The sequence below is a fragment of the Trachurus trachurus genome, assembly GCF_905171665.1.
Source record: "Trachurus trachurus genome assembly, chromosome: 5".
NCBI classification, from domain to species: domain Eukaryota; kingdom Metazoa; phylum Chordata; class Actinopteri; order Carangiformes; family Carangidae; genus Trachurus; species Trachurus trachurus.
This window is the reverse complement of record NC_139896.1, coordinates 28,309,762-28,330,893: the sequence shown is the minus strand read 5'-3', so window position 1 is coordinate 28,330,893 and position 21,132 is coordinate 28,309,762. Positions and strand designations below refer to the sequence as shown.

General features: G+C 38.3%; 1 protein-coding gene across 1 annotated transcript; it reads left to right on the top strand.

The window, feature by feature from the left end:
• Nucleotides 1–2,294: 2,294 nt before the first annotated feature.
• LOC310986328 (sodium- and chloride-dependent GABA transporter 2-like) lies at nt 2,295–8,909 on the top strand (the record flags this gene model as incomplete). Its single annotated transcript, XM_083972175.1, has 14 exons — nt 2,295–2,460; nt 2,752–2,886; nt 3,095–3,235; nt 3,325–3,409; nt 3,506–3,638; nt 3,738–3,872; nt 4,693–4,796; nt 4,890–5,014; nt 5,110–5,222; nt 5,307–5,444; nt 7,185–7,287; nt 7,546–7,646; nt 7,970–8,140; nt 8,745–8,909. 14 exons carry the CDS (start codon nt 2,295–2,297, stop codon nt 8,907–8,909), a joined length of 1,815 nt encoding a protein of 604 aa, XP_083828301.1.
• Nucleotides 8,910–21,132: the final 12,223 nt, after the last annotated feature.

Genomic DNA, 21,132 nt, shown 5'->3' with positions numbered 1-21,132 from the left:
GAAGATGCACTGGATCAGAAAGACAGGCTCCTTTCTGCCTTTAACAATGAGAATGTGAAATGCTGTATCCTCTGATCAGATGTTTTTGCTCCTCTTGTTCTGCAGTGTGATGTGGATGGGAAGAGATGGGAAAACCAGGTAGAGTTCAAAAGCTCTTAAAATTCTACCTGTAGAGAATGACTTTTGAAATTAGGGCTATTGAGCACAATGGAGAACACAAAAAACACCACTACACACACAGCCTTGAGGCAATTCAGCTCAAAAAGAGAACTGACATGGAAAACTGTACAGCACAGATGGAAGCCTGTAGCCCCCCTGATAAAGGCAGACCCCCTCTACTGTCTTTATCTGCTTTATCTTAGCAGACACACAAAACAGACTCTGGCCTCTGTTATAACAGTCTATAGTCTGTTAGTGGTGCGTTGAGGGGCGGGACGTGAAATAAACCCACCACTACTATAAAACCAGGCGCTCTGGCATCTTGGCGGAGCATATCAGCTGTTATAACGCACACACAGTTAGATCCTCTTTGTGACAAATTCAGTAATCAATTGAAAAGTCAATTGACTGATCAATTCACCAGCATCAGGTTACAGTAATATGTGTACTGTTATCAGTGCACCTCGAGCCCCACCTGCAGGTAGGCTCTGTTCCTGCAGTTCCAGGACCTGGCCTGGAGGGGTCCCGCTTCACTACTGTATAATGCAGTGCAGTTTAAAAGGGTTATTCCAGCACGTCTTCTGCTATTCTAAATTATAACTTATTTTTATTTCAATATGTCGCTGCTCCGTTTTATGTTAAATATAAATGCCTGATAAAATGTATCTTTCGCACCTTATCCCATCTGCTACTATTTGGGGTTGTTTTGCTTTTGTTTTTGATTCTCATGTTATATTTTTTTGCACTTTCTTAACTTTATTATTGTTATTATTATTATCCTCTTTGAGGGTTTGTATTTTTAATTGCTCAATCATAATAAAAGAAAAGTTAAAAAAAAAGTTAAAAAGTTATTCCACCTAAAATAGTCAGACTGGGTAATTATCGGATGTGGTAACTATAGCCAAAGTTGATGGGGACAGATTTAAGGTAATATACGTATTTACACAATGAAATAACTGGCAGAGTGTGTGCAACATGCAGAAAGCTAGAGGGGGAGGCAGACACTATAAGAATTAGAACCGAAAGAATCAGAGTGTCGGGCTGCATCGTTCAGTTGCCATCAGGTTTTGACCACGCCTCATTTTAAGACTGACACCCTCCTATCAGGCTCCTAGATGCACAATTGTATTACTTGGTATTTAAACAACTTGGTCACCGATTGGTTTGCCTTGGTGTCACCTTTCCCTTGAAAGACTTGTAAGATGGGGTCAATTGACACCAACCTGTAGGTGCCTGTGTGTGTGAGTGCCTTGTTTGATCGGTTTCTACTGGTTCTAAAGAAAAGCCTGGCTGTGTTAGTTTCAGTGGCCACTCCTCACAGAAACCAGCTCAGCTTATTCTTATATCAGGGCTGATGCCATTCAGAAAACAGTTTTAGAGGAGGAAACACTTCAACAGGTCAAGGTAAAGTCTGCATCTTTCACATTTGTCTAATGTCTAACTGAATGTAGTATTTGTTTTTCTTGGTGGTTGGTTATTTGAACGGGGTCAATTTCTTTATTTCTTAGAAATTTGAGAAATGATTTATCAGGCATATGAACCAGTAAATGTCCTTGATTTGTCTCCTTTATACGCCACACTGTCTTTATTCACTCAGACATTAAAGTATTTTACTTCTGATAATATTCACCTGTGTCCCCGGGCCAGGCAAGACTGAGATAGGCTCCTGTAGTCAGAACCACACTGGGAATGAATACAGCTAAACTTATGTCAGCACCTTGTACACAGTACAGTGGTGCACAGAGAATCCGTTTTAAAAAATGTAGTCTTAACACATCAAGATCCATTTTTTAAACATTATTATTAGTAGCAGCTGAATTCACAGTTTCCTGATGATGAATGCTGATGTCTTTGGTTACATTTTGTAATTATGCTTTCATCTTGCTCATGAACTGTAATTTCTCACGTGATGCACTGACTTTTCAACACTAGTCAAAATGTTGAGTTTGTCCAGTATTTTGATTGATGACTTAGCTAATACTGGAAAGCTGATGACATTACCAGCAGCACCACCATGTATTTCTATGTGCAGTGGTTAATGCCTAACAAACACGTTATATATCTTGTTGTAACTTACACTGTTTTCATTCTTACTAAAGGTTCAAATGGATCAAAAACAAAACTCACAGATGAAAATGAATCTGATGATCCTCCCAACCACACCAGGCCAAACCCAACCCAAACCTGAGGAGAGGGGCCAGTGGGCCAATAAGGTGGAGTTCATCCTGGCAGTGGCTGGACATATCGTTGGTCTGGGAAACGTTTGGAGGTTTCCATACCTTTGTTACAAAAATGGAGGAGGTATGTTTTTACAGTATGCTGTTGTGGCCAGGTGAACATCATGTTCAAACAAGATTGTGCTGCAGGCTCCCCTTTCCGGGGATAAAGATTTGTTCAAATAATAATTAACCTGTCAGGCAACATTTTCTAAATGACAGCAGTGTCAGTATTGTGTTATAGTCAATATGCTTTTTGCTAAAGACAAATTTCACAACTAAAAATTAACTGAAACGTCTGCTGCCTTACTGCATTCATATTTTCAAAACGTTGTGTGCACAAATTTATACCATATATTTCATTTCTATTTTTAAGGAGCTTTCTTCATTCCTTATGTTTTATTCTTGTTTACCTGCGGCATCCCACTCTTCTTCCTGGAGACGTCTCTGGGCCAATACACAAGCCAGGGTGGAATAACATGTTGGAGAAAAATCTGCCCTCTCTTTGAAGGTAAAAATATAATATAATATAACTTTTAAGTATGTGTTATTATTCAATATTATCACCAGCTGCCCCTTGTTTAGAAATGTTCTAATCATTTAATTCACCAACTAAGTTTTAGTGCATAATCATTAACGGTTGACTTAGCATAATTGAAAGTCAGTGTTAATCAGGTGTCTTCTTATGATTACAATGTGACATCACCATCTGTTAACAGGTTTGGGTTATGGCAGCCAGGTGGTTGTTTTGTACACAGGGGTGTATTACATCATCATACTGGCTTGGACATTTCTCTACCTTTTCTCATCCTTCAAGCCCGAGCTTCCATGGGCAAGCTGTCACAACAGCTGGAACACAGGTAGGTACACACTTCCATGTATGACGCTTACACCTGAGCAGTAGGTTTACTTTTCTGACCTCTCCCCCTCTCTGGTTCTCCCATGTTAGATGGCTGTTTTGTGTATGGTCACAATCAAACATCCCCTCTTCTCCTGTATGGAAATAGTACATCTTCAGTTGTTGAATTTTGGGAGTAAGTAGCATGGATTAATTTTTCATTAATAATATTCTAAAGAATAGTTTTCCCCCCATTTCTTTTTAGTATGTTCCTAATTAAACTGTGTTACAGGCGGAGAATCTTGGGCTTGTCCAGCGGCATTGAGAACATTGGGAATGTTCGTTGGGACTTGGCCCTTTGTCTCCTTCTTGCCTGGACGTTGTGTTACTTCTGTGTCTGGAATGGTGTGAAGTCCACAGGAAAGGTACAACTTACAGTACTAACACAGCTATCTGATTTCTTTTGATTGTCATTCTTAAATTATTTTTTGTACCACGAACACTGACGTTTGGTTGTGTCCTAGGTTGTGTACTTCACTGCCACGTTTCCATATGTGATGCTGGTGGTGCTGCTGGTTCGTGGTCTTACATTACCAGGGGCCAAGGAGGGGATCCTGTTCTATCTCTACCCAGATCCATCACGCCTCACTGATCCAGCGGTATTGCTCTCATTGATCCAGTCGCTGCTCTACATTATCTCCATCCGTCTGTAAAATAGTGGTGGTTAAAGGGATATTTCATATTTCATTTTTAGAAATTTGCCTATTGCCAAAATCCCTATAGTTTTAGGAGTAGGTTGATTACTTTTAATTGTCGGTGCAAGCTGTTTTTAGATCGGTGGGGCAGAGACGCGAGCAGCTCAGCTAACGCAACGGAGGCGCATGGTATTTCCATGTTTGCCTCATCAAACTAAATACACAATCCAACAACTCCAAAACACTCTAGTGGACAAGTTGTGACCTGCACATTCACCACGCTATGAAATAATAATGTAACATTATGAGACAGAGTTGTTTTCGAGGCAAATGCGTAGCCGGAACTACATTCTAGACACGGCTGCACGGCAGAGTGACTTAAAAAGCTGAAGTAGTTCAGAGTATTTACTTCATATGTTGTAATGTTACATAATTATATGTTATTATCTCATAGCGTGGTGAATGTGCAGTTCACAACTTGTCCACGAGAGCATTTTGGAGTTGTTGGACTGTGTATTTAGTTTGATGAGGGAAATGTAGAAATACCATGGGCCTCTGTTGCGTTAGCTGAGCTGCTCGCGTCTCTGCCCCGCCGATCTAAAAACAGTTTGCACAGACAATTAAAGGTAACGAACCTACTCCTAAGACTATAGGGCAATGTGGTGAATGTGCCAAAATGTTGGAATATCCCTTTAAAGGTTGTGATAAATAATATTCTAATTTAAAGTCCTTAAGTGTTTGTGCTCTGACAATCTTTACAAGCCTACACTGAATCCCCCCTCAGGTATGGATGGATGCTGGCAGCCAAATCTTCTACTCCTATGGAGTTTGTACTGGTGTTCTGACATCATTAGGAAGTTACAACAAGTACAACAACAACTGTTACAGGTTTGCAGTATTATGTATTCACGCACAATATTTCTTCCTTCCTACTGTCTACACTAGTTATGAAGTTAATCATTTCTTCAATCCCACCCATAGAGACTGTATCTACCTGTGCTTGCTGAACAGTTTCACCAGCTTTGTAGCTGGCTTTGCCATCTTTTCCGTGCTCGGTTTTATGGCAAAGGAACAAGGTGTGGATATATCGATGGTGGCTGAAACAGGTATGGGTTTTTAAAATGATTAACAAAAAACCCAGGGTACTGTTGCTGTCTGAAATGTTGATGAATATGATCATTTCCTCGGTGCGCCCTCACAGGTCCAGGTTTGGCGTTTATTGCCTACCCTCGAGCTGTGGCGATGATGCCGCTTCCTCAGCTCTGGGCTGTTTCCTTCTTCATCATGATCGTCTTCCTTGGATTAGACAGCGAGGTATCATATTATATTCACCCCGTTTGGAATGTAACTGTGACAGAATTCTTTTGTAATAACATAAAATCTATTTCGGTCCCACAGTTTGTTTATCAAGAGTCCTTGGTCACAACCATCTCCGACATGTACCCCTCATTCTTTCAAAGCAACTGTCGGCGTAAACTCCTGCTTCTTGCCATCAGCGCGGCAAGTTTCCTCATCGGCCTTGTGATGGTCACAGAGGTGAGTGGTTGGTTTATGATAATGAAATCTAAAATCTTAGTCAGTGTAATCAATTAAGGCATTTGGGCTTTATACCTTTACCCACACAATTAAAGACTAGTAAATCCATTGGAGAGAGGAACTAAAGCAAAAACATGTATCAAAGAACATTTTCACAAAAAAAAATCAGTTTTTGTCAGTCCATACCTTCAGAATAAACCAACACGGTATGGCTATAACACCCCCTAGTACCCGATTTGCTGACTCAGCCAATAGCGATGATCCCTTCATGAAAGTCATGTGTTCATCCAAATAGAGACCCAAATATTTGTAGCCTCTTGAATAATTCAACTTTGACTCTCCAAACTGAAATTGGAAATCACTTGTTTGCTTAACAGGGTTTTTTAAAATGCATAATTTCTGTTTTCTTTTCATTTATCAGGAGTCTCCACTTTTTACACCAATCGCTTGCACATTCTTTGTAAATCAACCTCTGTTTCCGCCATCAAAATAATATCATCCGCATATAATAAAATACTAACTTCCTCTCCTCCACATTTTACTCCACAATGCAGATGTTTGATTTGCTTGGCTAGATCGTTACTGTACACAGCAAATAAAGTAGGAGACAGTGCATCTCCCTGCTTGACTCTTGATAGCGTACCATAAGTCCTGTAACTCCTTGTTCCAATAAGGTTTACTGTTTTTATATTTTCTCTCTGTTCTCTTATTATAATACTTGTTCTGTGAGTGTTTTCCTTATAATGAGTTATAATGCAGTTATAGCACTATTATAACAGTTATAGTTGGGGCGGCGTTTAGCTCACTGGGTAGAGCTGCCACCCCATGTTGAGGCTCAGTCCTCGGTGCAGGCGAGTCCCGCGTCGGACGGCCCTTTCCTGCGTGTCATTCCCCCACTCTCTGCCTCCCCATTTCCTGTCTCTCTCTCGACTGCACCATCAATTAAAGGCAATAAAAGCCCCAAAAATATACTTTAAGATAACAGTTATAGTTACTGTTACTGTTATAACACTCATAAATGATCATAATGTTCTATAACAATAATCATAACACACTATAAAGCATTTTATCATGACTTATAAGGTCAGGTATTATAATACGTTATAATTGTTAGTAACTCACTGACAATGCCCACATCGATAATGAATTATAAATATAGTTATAATGTGTTATAATTGGCTTATAAACATGTATAACTATCATTATAAACACTCATAAATTATCACAATGCTTTATAACAATAAGCATAACACATTATAGAGCATTATAACTCTATTAGAAAACTTATAAGCCTTTATAAAATGCTCTATAATGTGTTATGCTTATTGTTATAAAGCCTTACGATAATTTATGAGTGTTTATAATGATAGTTATACACGTTTATAAGCCAATTATAACACATAACTATATTTATAATGCATTATCGATGTGGGCATTGTCAGCGAGTTACTAACAGTTATAATGTATTATAATACCTGATCTTATACTGTAAGTCACGATTAAATGCTTTACAGTGTGTTATGATTATTGTTATAAAGCATTATGATCATTTATGAGTGTTTATAACTATAGTTATACAGTTCTATTACTGCATTATAACTCATTATAAGTATGGTTATAATGCGTTAAAGAGATAATAAATAAAGTGTTACCACAAACACAATATCAGACAAATGCAGTATGTAGATAATGCAAATTACAGTGACTGAAGCTGTTGTTGCTGTTTGTTGTTGTTTGCAGGGAGGCCTTTATATCTTCCAGTTGTTTGACCACTATGCCTGCAGTGGGATAACACTCCTACTTTTTGCTGTTCTTCAGTCTCTCTGTATTGGATGGGTCTATGGTAAGGAAAAGCTATAATTAGACAGAAAACATTGTCTATACACTGATGCTGTGCAGCCCAGTGTCTTTAAATCAATGCCACCACTAGTTGAGACACCATGAGGCAATCAACGGTGGATTAGAATGAAAAATTATTCAAATGAAAAATCACTGGTTTGGTCATTATCACCGCATGGATTTGAGTGCCACAGTAACACATTGCTTTGTTTTAAAGGCCATTGCAGCTGAAGTATTAACTGAAAGCACCTGTTTTGTGCAGGCGCAGATCGTCAGTATGATAACATAAAGGACATGATTGGATATCGACCGTGGCCCTTCATGAAGTATTGTTGGATGTACTTGACACCAGCTATCTGCACTGTAAGTATTAGAGACGTACACAGGCCGGCCGAGTAACTTTGGTCATGCTTTACTAAAAGACGAGTGTATCTGACAGCTGCCAGAGGCTTCTGTCCTCAAGTTGTCTCCACCAGATGGAGACCAGTTTTACCTTCACCTTAAATGGACTACAATATACAGTAGCAACACAAGACTGTTCAGTGTCACTTTCAATGAAATGGTCAAAGAACCTGTGTAAGAATTTAGTTATTCATTTATATTAATATGAATCTCTATATATGCTCTACAAATAAGGATTTTGACCATTTTAACCCTGTTTTTAATTCCTTTTTTTCTTTTCTTAGTTCACATTATTCTTCTCGGTGGTAAAATATACCCCACTCAAATTCAGCAGCACTTATGAGTACCCGTGGTGGGGCTACGCAATTGGAGGATTTTTTACTCTCTCGTCAACACTCATGGTGCCGCTGTGGATGGTGTACGCTGTGTGTGTTACACCAGGAACACTCAGAGAGGTATGCTTACATGTTGTTAACAACACACAAAAGTATATATCAGACTATACAGTTTACGCAAGATGCGTACATGAACTGATGAAGCCTCTTGGATGAGAGGTGAAACATCTTCCTAGACAAATAACCAATTGCTTTTGATTTAAATTTCTTTGGGGATAACGATGACCTGGACAAATGAGAATATTCACAGGCCTATCCAGTATTTATTATTCATTTCATGGCCCTACCTCATTGTTTTTTTGCAGTACAGTGTGGCCATTGATCACTTTTATTGGACTATTTTTGTATTATTCTTATTTTTATTGTTATTTAACTTATTGTTCAGTTGTTGTTGTACGTCTTTTTATATGCAATGCAAAAAATTCCTTGTATGTGTGTACATACTTGGCCGATAAATTCTGAGCCTGATTCTGCTTCTACCTAAAAACCATAACACAGTAACAAGTGTCTGAGTATCTGCACCAGGGCATTCAGGGAGCTTTTTGAGGTTTGAACGGTGGACCTTTCTGACAGATTCACGACTCAGCTGATTTGTTATTATACCACTGTTACAATTTACTGTGGTGACACTGACTGTAGCTTGTCTTTCTTTTCCTTCACACAGAGACTGACAATTCTGTGCAGTCCAGCAAAGGACCTACCCACTGCAACAACCAAGAAAACATCCAACCCTGAAGCTTTCCAGTCTTTCACAGGCTTTCACACACTGCGTACGGCAGAGAGCCCCGATGACACAGACAGCAGAGCTCAGAGGACATCAACATTTTAAGTAGCGATGAAAACAAAGACTTGTATCTTTTATTATATTTGTCACAACGATTTGTATCACACAAGCTTTGAAATCACACTGTAAGATTTTTTTTTCAAGTGTGCTTATTAAATAACTGTGGGATGCATTGTATTGTTACCAGGTAATAATACAAGAAATCTTTGAGAGGGGAGTTTTCTAGGAAATTCATCTACAAAATAGATTACTTTATATTTTAGCAAGGAAATAAATGTCTGTGATTATAAACTGTGTTATATACAGTATCACTTGTACAGTAAAACAATGTAGTTTTGGTGAAATTTATAATATTAATATTCTAAAAATAGTTTTTGGTACCATTTATTCTGAGATTATAAGATTACAATTTACTACACATTTTAAATGCAGCATATTTAGTGAATATACGGTGCAATACTATTGTAATTTTGGGAACAAATAATGATCTTGAAAAAAGGGATATTTTATGTATTTATATAAATAATGGCTGCAAAATAGTGATATACTTGAAAAATAATTGGGAAGACAGGCATATGAAACAACAATGGTAGAGTGATAAAGAAGGTTGAGTTGTTGGGCAAGCAAATCATTCTACAAAGCACCTGCAGTGCAGTCAAGTATGTCAGACCACACCTGTATGTCTTCAACACCTGAAACTGTATGAAAGGTATGCCAGTGGTAATTCAATACATACAGAGTGATTATAGAGTAATACAAAGCTGCTGTGCTGAGGCGTGTTGTACTTTAATTACAGTGTAAGTACAGATTGTGTGGGCAGTATTTCTGCTACTCCATATCTACAGTACCTGCACCTAGACCTACAAATCTGACGGCTATGATTAAGAGCTGGAGACACTCTGCTATGACAACACCTCAACAACGACCTGTCTGATAAACTCAGGCTTAGACAATCTGTGCCTTCCTTTTTGCTCGTGAAAAAACACTACCATCACTTAAAATCTTTCAACTTGCTAACTCATCTTGCTGTTTGGCCATTTTACAAGTCAGCTGATTTCCCTTATTGTTTTATGGTTGTTGTTTTTTGTTAAACACTGTGATAACTGTTGGTTCTGATAAGTGTTGTAAATAAACTTTAATGTTACTTTTGTGGAGTGAAGGTGCCACATACAGTATAACTTGACTTTTTTTATTGTTGATGAAATGTTATGACCAAAGTGATGGAGGTGGATTTCTGTTCAGCTGTGTAGAGCTGTTGGTTTTGTATCTAAGCTTCATTTCACCATTTTCCGATCCCAACAATATGGCATCCTATCAGAGATAGTGCTGTACCCTTTTGAGAACTTTCCTCTACCACCATCTTTTCCGCCATAATGATGCACTTAATATTTCAAAACATCTTTAAATGTAATTTTCCTCAATGCTTTCAGTGCTCAAATGCCCCAAATACATTAATTGTATCACAGCTACTTTATGAGTTTATGAGCATTTACCTACATATCCTGTATTTTCATGAAAATGTATATTTCCAAGGAAGAGAAGGGAAATATCTGACTCTCCTCAGAGTGTTCTGAGTTTTGTCCTCTGGGAGGCGCTGCAGGTCTCTGTTCAAAACATCCTGATCCACCAGCACTGTGTTTCCTGCACTGTGGACTCTCAACTGTGTATTATAGATACTGTACACACACACACACACACATATATATCTACAATATATATATATATATATATATATATATATATATATATATATATATATATATATATATATATATATATATATATATATATATATATATATATATATATACAGTATATAACAACCCCCAGTGTAAGCCATGAGCTCAACATCATGGAGTCTGTCTGTGATCACATGAAGAGACAGATGAATCTCAAGATTCAGATTTCTCTACCCAAAGTAGGTTATCATTGCTTCCCCCCCTTTTATTGAAACAGTTTTTATATAATAGTGATGACTTTTGATTTGATGAGTTACTGTGACATAGACAGCCTTACTTCATTATTCATAGTGATGTTTGATCAGTTTTCTGTGGGAAATAAGGGTTATATATATATATATATATATATATATATATATATATATATATATATATATATATATATATATATATATATATATATATATATATATATATTATAGCATATGACTGTATAGACCACTGACTGTAGATGTTCATGGACAGTTCACTCCTCTCTGTGCTCTGTGCAGGCTACAGGAGCTTGGCCAGGCTCCCTCAGCAAGGCAGTGGGTGGCGCTGTCCTCCAGCCTACAGGGACTGCTGGCCGACTATTCTCAGTCTACTCCCCCCCCCCCCCCCCGGCTCTCACACACCCACACACAGGCGTCACAGCGGAGGTGAATTAAACAGGTCACCTGAAGATGATCTGAGTTACTTGCAGTAAATACGTGTAATGAAACCTTTGCGCAGCCTTCAGCCTTCAGAACATGACTATATAAATAGACACGGTGATATGCTGTGTCTGTCCAGAGTCACAGTGACGTATAGCTCAGCAGCTACCAGCAGGTTAACACTGCTGTTTATCTGTCACCTAATGTTCAGGCCAAGTGCCAACTGTGTAAACAGGTCAGGACAAGCCCTGTCCACTCTCTCCTTGTCCAGTAGGAGGAGTGGAACACAGGAGAGGAGTATCTGCTACTGAGCCATGTTCTTCCTTCTTATAAATGTTACTCAGTAGCCTACTTTAAATGTCAGGAATATAATGTCATGTATGAACTTTCAATTAAACTATTCTATGGAAATGTATGGATAAAACAAAACAAAAACAAACAATAACACATGGATCTTCATCCATCTCACTGCATCTATTACCAAATACATTCCATCACATTTGTTTTTTAGCCTTTTGAACAGCACCAACTAATCTGACCATACACACACATGCACACACTGAACATGCATAACATTACGAGCACTGACAGGTGAAGTGAATAACACTGAATAACCCTTCATCATGGCACCTGTTAGTGGGTGGGATGTATTAGGCATCTATATTAGGCTTTTGTATAAAATGTTGAACTTTAGAGAAGCTCCCACTTTGTTTACTATTTCCCATCCCCCAGGGATTACAGATAACATTTTTTAGAGCAAAATCTGGCACAATATACACCGATCAGGCCTAACATTATGACAGTGAGAGGCAAAGTGAATAACACTTCATCATGGCTCCTGTTAGTGGGTGGGATATATTAGGCAGCAGGTGAACATGTCTTCCTCAGAGTTGATGTGTTAGAAGCAGGAAAAAGGTTCAGTGTAAAGATCTGATCCAGTTCTCCAAGGACGACTGGGTCTCTCATGTTCTGCAGCTGCAGCTCTTGTGGGCTGTTCCGGGTCTGCAGTGGTCAGGATCTATCAAAGTGGTCCAAGGAAGGAACAATGGCGAAGCGGCCACAGGCTCATTGATACACGTAGGGAGAGAAGGCTGGCCCGTGTGCTCCCATCCAACAGACCAGATACTGTTGCTCAAGGGGATCACTGTGTTTTATCTATTTGTATACTGGTATATTGTATGTTATGACTTGCCTTAGGACAACGGATGTGAATTAGCAACTACAGTATGCTAACTCCGGCATATTTACATTGACGCTCTGGCTGACATGTTGATTAATATGCAATGTCCTAATCAAATAAATAAATAAATAAAAAAAAATCATTAGATCAGATAAACAGATACAGTTGGAAGGCTCTCACTCTCACTGGTTGACATTTAACGTTGCACAAAATGTTCTAGATCAGGTCATAATGTGTGCTTCCTGACCCAGTAACAGATTAGCTGCAGCTCCTGTTTGTGACCGGTTTCTGGTGGGAACTGTAGAGTTTCAACTATCTTAACCTCCCCAGCAGTGTGGTAAGCACCTGCATAGATGTAAATTAGAACGCTAAATCCAATCACCTGTTGCGTACGTGTGACTGCAGGCATGAGGCAGGCGCCCTATTGATCTAAGCTCTTTCACAGTTCTCACCTACGTCAGGCTTATGAGTGTCTGCAAGCTTCTGTATCTTCTATATCTCATTTAGAGCTCAGCTCTCACATCGTCACCATACCAGATGGCCAACATGCACAAATCACCACTGACCTTTGGTGTGGCTATCTATCTATCTATCTATCTATCTATCTATCTATCTATCTATCTATCTATCTATCTATCTATCTATCTATCTATCTATCTATCTATCTATCTATCTATCTATCTATCTATCTATCTATCTATCTATCTATCTATCTATCTATCTATCTATCTATCTATCATCTATACTATACTATACTACTGTATACTGTTGCATTTGGTGGTAGTATACTCGCATGGTTCTACTTGGCACTTTTACTCAAATGTTGTATACTGATGGATTAAAATGACTGTCAGTAACTAATTGTGGTTATAGTGTCTGTCTGTCTGTCTCAGAAGTCTTGAGAATGAGACCCTGTCTCAATGACAGTACCTGTATAAATAAAGGTTGAATGAAAACAAAATATTCATATTTACTATACTTTACTAGATAACATTTAAAGAAGGATAAATGCTGTCACCTAAATTGCAAAAATTAAAGCAGCTAACAATTTGATCATATTCTAATTCATTAGCTATACAAGGGGGCCTTTAGTGCCCCTCAACAAATTGTATATAATAAATCATTCTAATCATGAATGAATGAATGCATAAACTAGGAATAGGGGAAACATACTGAAACATACTGTATATGACCTTCACTGTGCACCAAGAGACAACCTGGCATCTTTGACCTCTGGAGTCAGTGTGTGGCTGCTGTAATCACTTAGAAGAGGACCTGAATTGAGAGAGACAGGTGTCACCACTAATGCGCGGCGTGACTTCCAGACAACCTACTCAACACCTCTGAACTGCGCACAAAGTGTGAATCCAATTTGTGAGGATTGAAGATTAGAAAGGGCCCACCCCCTCTGGTTTAACAGCTTGCTAGTGACAATTTTGGGATTCTAAGCAGATAAACACAAGCTCCTTGGGCCGGAAATCCTTCTTGTGGGAATTGACACACTTGTGAAAGCTGTGTGACAGATGGCTTCCTGTTTGTATATCCAGAGCACAGCCATATGTAATTGCATTATGATTAAAGTGCGTAAAATTCGCTTTCTCATGTTTGATCAGAAGAAAAAAGAAACATGCTCTGTTTAAACTATTTCCCCAAATTTACACCAGTAAAACACAGTAAGTAGTAACAATGTCAAACTTAACACACAATCCTGGACTCAAATTTTGCTATTGTTGTATTGTTTATAGAAATAAATAAATAAAATTCTTTTTTTTCTCTTTTCTTTTCTTTTTTGAGTTTCTTTTTTGGGGCTTTTTATTGGCTTTAATTGATAGCACAGTCGAGAGAGAAAGAGAGACAGGAAATGGGGAGGCAGAGAGGGGCAATGACATGCATTGCTGAGATTATTAACATCACAAAATCATCATATGACGTTCTTATCTCATCTGTGTTTTATGTACTTTTAGTCACTATGGACCTCTGGTTTGTGTCCTTAATAAAGTTTTATTATTATTATTATTATTATTATTAACCTTATCCTGCTGATATCGTTGTACGGTACCACTGATTTGTCGAATGTCTTGTATCTCACAGCTTACACTGTGGGGGAATGGAGTCCGTGCTGATTTTGTGTTTGTGTGATCAGTTAGATTGTGGCATTTTGTCATTGGACCAATAATAATATGGATATATAAACATTGACTGTGGTGACTGTGGTGCCAATTACAGTTTATTTCATGCGTAAAGTTCTTGGAAATGATTCAGTGGGACCTTGTAGCATGTCAGCTACCAGGGGGAAACTAGCTTATGGAAATGTTGGATATTCCTCAAAGTCAAGTTGTCTGTCTAAACAGGCTGCAGCAGGGATTGTTCAACCACCGTAAATGGAAGCAGCCAAGGAAACATGCTGAACAAAGTGTGTTTCAGTAGTAGCAGTACAACCCTATTCATATGGATGTTATGAGGTTGTTAAACATGCACAATCTTCACCACTCATTGGCAGACTGGCACAATAATAAAGGGTCTAATGCAATATTGTGTTTTAAATTAGGGCAGTGGCTCTTAACGTTTTTTGGCTTGTGACCCCATTTTGACATTACAAATTTCTGGCAACCCTGCAATCACTGCCGTCAATCAAGATGCGTCAGCGCAGATATTTTCATATGCTGAACTCGATTTATATTCGAGAAAGTGAAAGTATAGAATACAGTTGTTTAAGATTGTGTGTGGTGTTTTAATTATAATCTTAAAAATAATAACAATTAGTTAAAAAAAGATATTTTCATCAGTAATTTTTTTAATTAATTACTAGACATTTCAGGCAACCCCATTTGAATTCCAGGCCCCATTTATGTAAAGTGGATGAATGTCTGTTTTATTCCTCCTGAAGTCCACGATCAGCTCCTTGGTCTTGGTGGTGTTGAGGACCAGATTGTTGTCCCTGCACCACAACCGCTCTACCTCATCCCTGTAGGCCAGCTCATCTCCCCCAGAGATGAGTCTGACCACGGTTGTGTCACCCGCAAACTTTATGATGGTATTGCTGGGCTGGGCAAGGACACAGTCATAAGTGTAGAGGTTATAGAGTAGGGGGCTCAGCACACAGCCCTGTGGGGAGCCAGTGCTGAGGGCCCTAACCCTCTGGGAGCGACCTGACCGGAAGTCCAGGATCCAGGAGCAGATGGATGTTGAAAGACCCAGGTCTGTCAGCTTGGACACCAGTCTACGGGGGGAGGATGGTGTTAAAGGCTGAGGAGTAATCTACAAAGAGTAACCTTGCATAGCTCCCCCACTGCTACATGATGGGACAATGCACGATGAGAGTGTGTGCGTCATTGATGGGCAGGTGTGGTGTGGCTGTCACTGAGTCCACCTCAAAGCGGGCAAAGAAGAGGTTCAACTCCTCTGCCAGTCCCCTGGCCAAACATAATCTCCGTACAGCTGCAACCTCTGCAGATTTGACTTTCTGACCGCAAGCACTGCTCCTATCTAAACCCAGTTACATATAAACTACTTCAACTATAAGTAATTGATCTAACTATGCTGGCAGAGTTGACAGGAGTGACAGGCTGGTAAATGGATCACCTAATCAAATTATTGATGGCTTCTGTAATTTGATTAGGCCAGTGTCTGAGTCTTTGTTGATGGTATTTAGGACATAAACACATTTTGCATAATCAAAAGACCAGTATTAATTTAAAGTTGTGTTCACACATTGTGTTTCCTCTCCAGATCGGCAGTGGAGTTACAGTACTTACAACGGTCTCCTCTCCATTGGAACATACAGTAAGGCTTCGACGAGCTCTCTCCACTGCATTCGGTGGAGCTACAGTAGCAGTGACAAAGACTGCAGTGTAGGGAGCTGGGCTCTTCAAATAAGGACAAAATATTGGAAACAACTAACTCTCTCCATTTAATTAATGGCACTCAGCAATAATAATTTTGTCCACTTATTTCCTCCACTGAATGGTCACAAATATATTGACAAGTGTAACATGTATTGCTCAAAATCCTGCAACTGATGTACAGTATGGCTTAAAGTTGAATTTAATGGCTCCCTGTCACAAAACAACCTACATTTCTGGGGATGCCCCACGCCCTTTAAAGTTTGAATTGCTTCAATTCAGGGCTCTGCGGGTGAGCTGGAACATATATCTTTAATGAGTACTTTAATGTTGCAAAAGCAAACAATGAACAACAACACATACATTGCACCTGAAATGGCTGTGAAGTAAAGGACAACACACTGATTTTTGACAGTCTTGGATGATTTATGTATAAAATCCATTGTGTTGCTGGGTGCTAATCTGTTTAGGAAGAAAATCCACAGTGGAGTGTAACTTTAACCCAAGCTGTTCAGTGGGTGAACAACCTTAAGAATATAACAAGTGGATAATTGATCTTATAATGGATCTCATAATGGCGGCAGAGTTGACATGAGCGACAGGAGGGCGAGTGGTAAATGGATAGTGACCTAATCAATTAGTCAAATTAGAGGAGGTCAATTAGATCACTCTTTGTTTACAGTAATGGTATTTAGGACTTAAATGCATTCTGCATAATCAAAAGTCCATTATTCATTTAAAGTTGTTTTCAGTGTAATTGGCTCACTGAGGCAGTGGCAGTGGCGCTAACAGTGAGACTGCAGTGTAAGGAAAATTGGCTTTTCAAGTCAGGACTCATTAAACTAATTAGCTAACTCTCTCTCTCTCTCTCTCTCTCTCTCTCTCTATATATATATATATATATATATATATATATATATATATTAGGGCTGGGACTCGATTGAAAAAAATAATCAAATTAATTAGAGGCTTTGTAATTAATTAATCACAATTAATCGCATTTTAATCGCATATAAATATTTGACCTGAGAACAGTGAGAAGCATTTTTTTTTCCACATGGATTTTAGTATACCATTGAATGACTGAATACATAAGCTTAAGCATTCAAGGTGGTACTTAACCAAGACCAACAGACTAGGGATGCAAATTATCGATTAATTCATGAATCGATACATACAGATTAAATGGTCTTTCCTTCCAATACACACTATGATGATTACTGTAGTATTTAACTAGGCTACTTAAATCACAGTAGCATAAACTGATTTGTTGAACTCAGCCTGATGTAAAAACTCAGTAACCAATCACACAGGCAGCTCCATGTTGTCCCTGTGTGATGTTCAGGGACAGGTCAGGACAGTCTGAAGACAGACAGCTCTGAGGGTGAAGTCCTATCATAATGAGATGAGATGCACCTGTGACAGTGACAGGTCATAGATATAGCGCTGCAGCTGAGCAATTAGCGCTATATAGCGCATTTAGCGTGCGCCCGTGTCTGTGTATCTATGTGCAGGCAGAGATCAGAGATGGTGTTTTAAAAAACCATGCTAGTGTTTCACCAGCTCTCATCTCTGCCAGTCAGCCTCTCAAACTGTAGCCTCTCTCGCGTGCAGGCACACCGCACGTAGACACACGTGAGAAAAAAAAAAAAAATTGAAAAAATTGAAAAAAAATAAAAAAAAATTGAAAAAAATAAAAATAAGTGCGATTAAAATGCGTTAATTTTTTAACGTGTTAATTTTTGTGTCATTAATTAATCGTAATTAATGCGTTAAAGTCCCGGCCCTAATATATATATATATATATATATATATATATATATATATATATATATATATATATATATATATATATATATATATATAATATAACTTATTTGTGTTTTATATAACTTATTTTTTTCACTGAATGAAGTGAAATATGTATTTCTCTCAAAACCCTGCTGCAGACATACTGTATCTCTTAAAGTTGAATAATGATTTGGTTTCACAATAAATACATTCTCATTCATTAAGAAAATAATTAATTGGGACATACTATGTGCAAATGAGTAAATGCAGTTCTCTACAAGTTCACATAAAAATCACTTGTATATGGCCCACTGATACCCAGTGAAATAGTCAAACTATCAATCAATGACAATAACTTTTTTTTGTAGAAATAGTAATTTATTCAATGTGCACAAATTGTTACAGTCAGGCATCGATCAACAATCAATCAACATTCATAAAGCATTCATTGATTCAAACTTAATTCATAAATGTTAGATTTAAAAGGTGGAGACTGAAGCTATTCAGCTTGCCTGCTCTTTTATTATTCATTTCAGGTAAACCTTCAGAGCTCTTTATGGGTTCAGTGTAACAGAACGTAGCAGAAATCTTATAATCAACAGATGGAGCCAAAATAAATTAACAGCATTAACCTTTTAAAAAATAATTCTCATTCGTTTTATACAATACAATGCAAACAGTAACTAAACCAAACTCAACTCAACTCAACTCAACTCAACTCAACTCAAGGGTTTTGTCTTGTTTGGTCTTTTGTTTCTAACTTTGCTATTTCAGGATGTAATTTGATGGCAATGACAAACATTATGTAATTTGTGTCTATCATGGTGAAAAAAGGATGTATGCACACTCAAATGATAACGAAACATTTTTTTCATTTTGATGGTACCAGTTGTTCCAATTGCTAACACACTTAAATGACAAGCATAGCACAAATATTTACGTAAACTGACACACTTAAATGCACTGAACACAGTTCTCTGCATAAGACACAACAATCTGACATAAAGTCACATGTTTGCCATTTCAAAACACTGCCATTCAAAATGACACTACATTAGTCAACTGGCCAATATATGTATGTGCCACCTGGCCAAACACCTCAATGGTTAATTGTTACCACTTCAGTCAGGAAGTGAGCACTAAAAGACAGGTGAGCACTTTTTGGAAGACGTTGCAGAGAGAGGAAGAGGAAGAGGGAGGGTGAGAATGAGAGGGGGAGGAAGAGTGAGAGTTTTTCTATAGGCAATTTTTTCTGCAATTTTCTTTGTCAGTTTACTGTTTTGTGAGCATATTTTGTTCATTCCAAGTTTCAACAGCATGTGTGTATCTGCAAATATGTCTGTGCATGTGAACAATCTGAAGAATTCTCTACAATTTGAACTATTTTAGTATTATGGAAAAGCATACTAAAGATGAGAGGGCTTTTCATACAATCTGGTAATATGAATAAAGTGTGTGCTGTTTTGGTGCAAAATTTTGATTTTGATAATGCTATAGTAGTTTTGGTTGCAGTGCTTGTGAATTGTGTTACTGTAAAGCAGAAGTAAGCGATCCGGTCGTTTTGGCTAACTTCTTGTCAGCCGATGGAGTTAGCAGTCCCCGCCCTCGTCATGGATCTATTGGTCCTCGTCCCTACGTCACCACATTCACGCGCATCCCTTGGCTGCACACACAGAGAGGACCGCCCCTTTATGCCGATCTCTCTCCTCATTGGATAAAGGTTGTAGGATACAAGGAAAGTTTTCTCCTCGGCTTACAGCAGAGCAGAGTGACTGACAGACCTGTGTTTCAGACCAAACACTCTATATAAGTGATTGCCGTCGGAAGATATAACTATTTAAGACTTATATTACTGTAACACAAACATTCCGCTTACTTCTGCTTTAAGTATTTTGATAAACCCAGCCTAGTTTGTGTTTTACAACAGTTGGAAAAAAACTGTAACTGCCACAAAAAGCTTTGCAAGTTTTACAACTTTGCAAACATGCAATAGAGTTTTGATGTAACATGAAGCTGTTGGGAGCAATTGCACTTCCAGTTTAGACAATTGCTGGTTGTATCCCGTATCACTGTCTGTATTGGCCACTGCATTGTCTAGTTGTTACTCCTATTTTTCCTCCTCCTTGTGAGACAGCACTTTATCTGATGCACTTTACTTGACCACTGTGCTCTTACAGTAACAGTGTTATCTTGGATTTTTTTCTTATACAGTGACATATTTCTTATTTATTATATTTATTACATGATCATAGTCTGAGTACATGCTATGTATATTGTTATTTATACTGATGCATGTTTGATGTCATTATGTTTCTATGTTTTATGTTTCATTCTTTTATGTGATCCTATTGATCCTAAACAAAAGTGAAAATCTGTTCAATGAGTAAAACACCCAGCGGAGTAAAACCTTGAACTCAAACTTGTGTTCAGCAGATGAACAACAAGACAATGATCCCACAGTAGTGGCAGAGCAGACCGGCTAGTGAATGGTAAATGGATAATGACTTAATCAAATTACAGGCGGCTCCTGTAATTTCATTAGGACACTGACTGAGTCTTCCTTTAAGGGTATTTAGGACATAAACACATTTTCTATAATTCAAAGTCCATTATTCATTTAAAGTTGTGTTCACACCTTGTGTTTTAGGTGAAATTTCCTGAGCTCCTCCAAAGGACACGTTAAATTGGAGTAGAAGTCCCATACAAGACATGAGACAGGGATTAATGCTAGAGCTGTGCATGACAAAAAAGTGCCTGCTGCAGCTGCCAGACCGCACGGAAGAGGAAACAGAAATATCCCCTGACATTCTGTGACATTCACTGTTTGAATGTTAAAACATCCTAAGGAAAAAAAAAAAGGTGACCCCTGGTCTGTTGAACAACAAGTGATTATACACTGACAGATTATGGGGTAAATTCTCATGCAGATCCTCTTTCCTTATCTGCTTGATCCATAGTGAGTCTGCACCTAGGGGTTATATAGCTGCAGGTTGATATTTAAGAAGTTGGAAAGCAGACGCTTGGCTGCACCATCAGCGCTCCAAGGTTATTCTACTCTTCCAGTCCACATCCTAACTTGCAAAG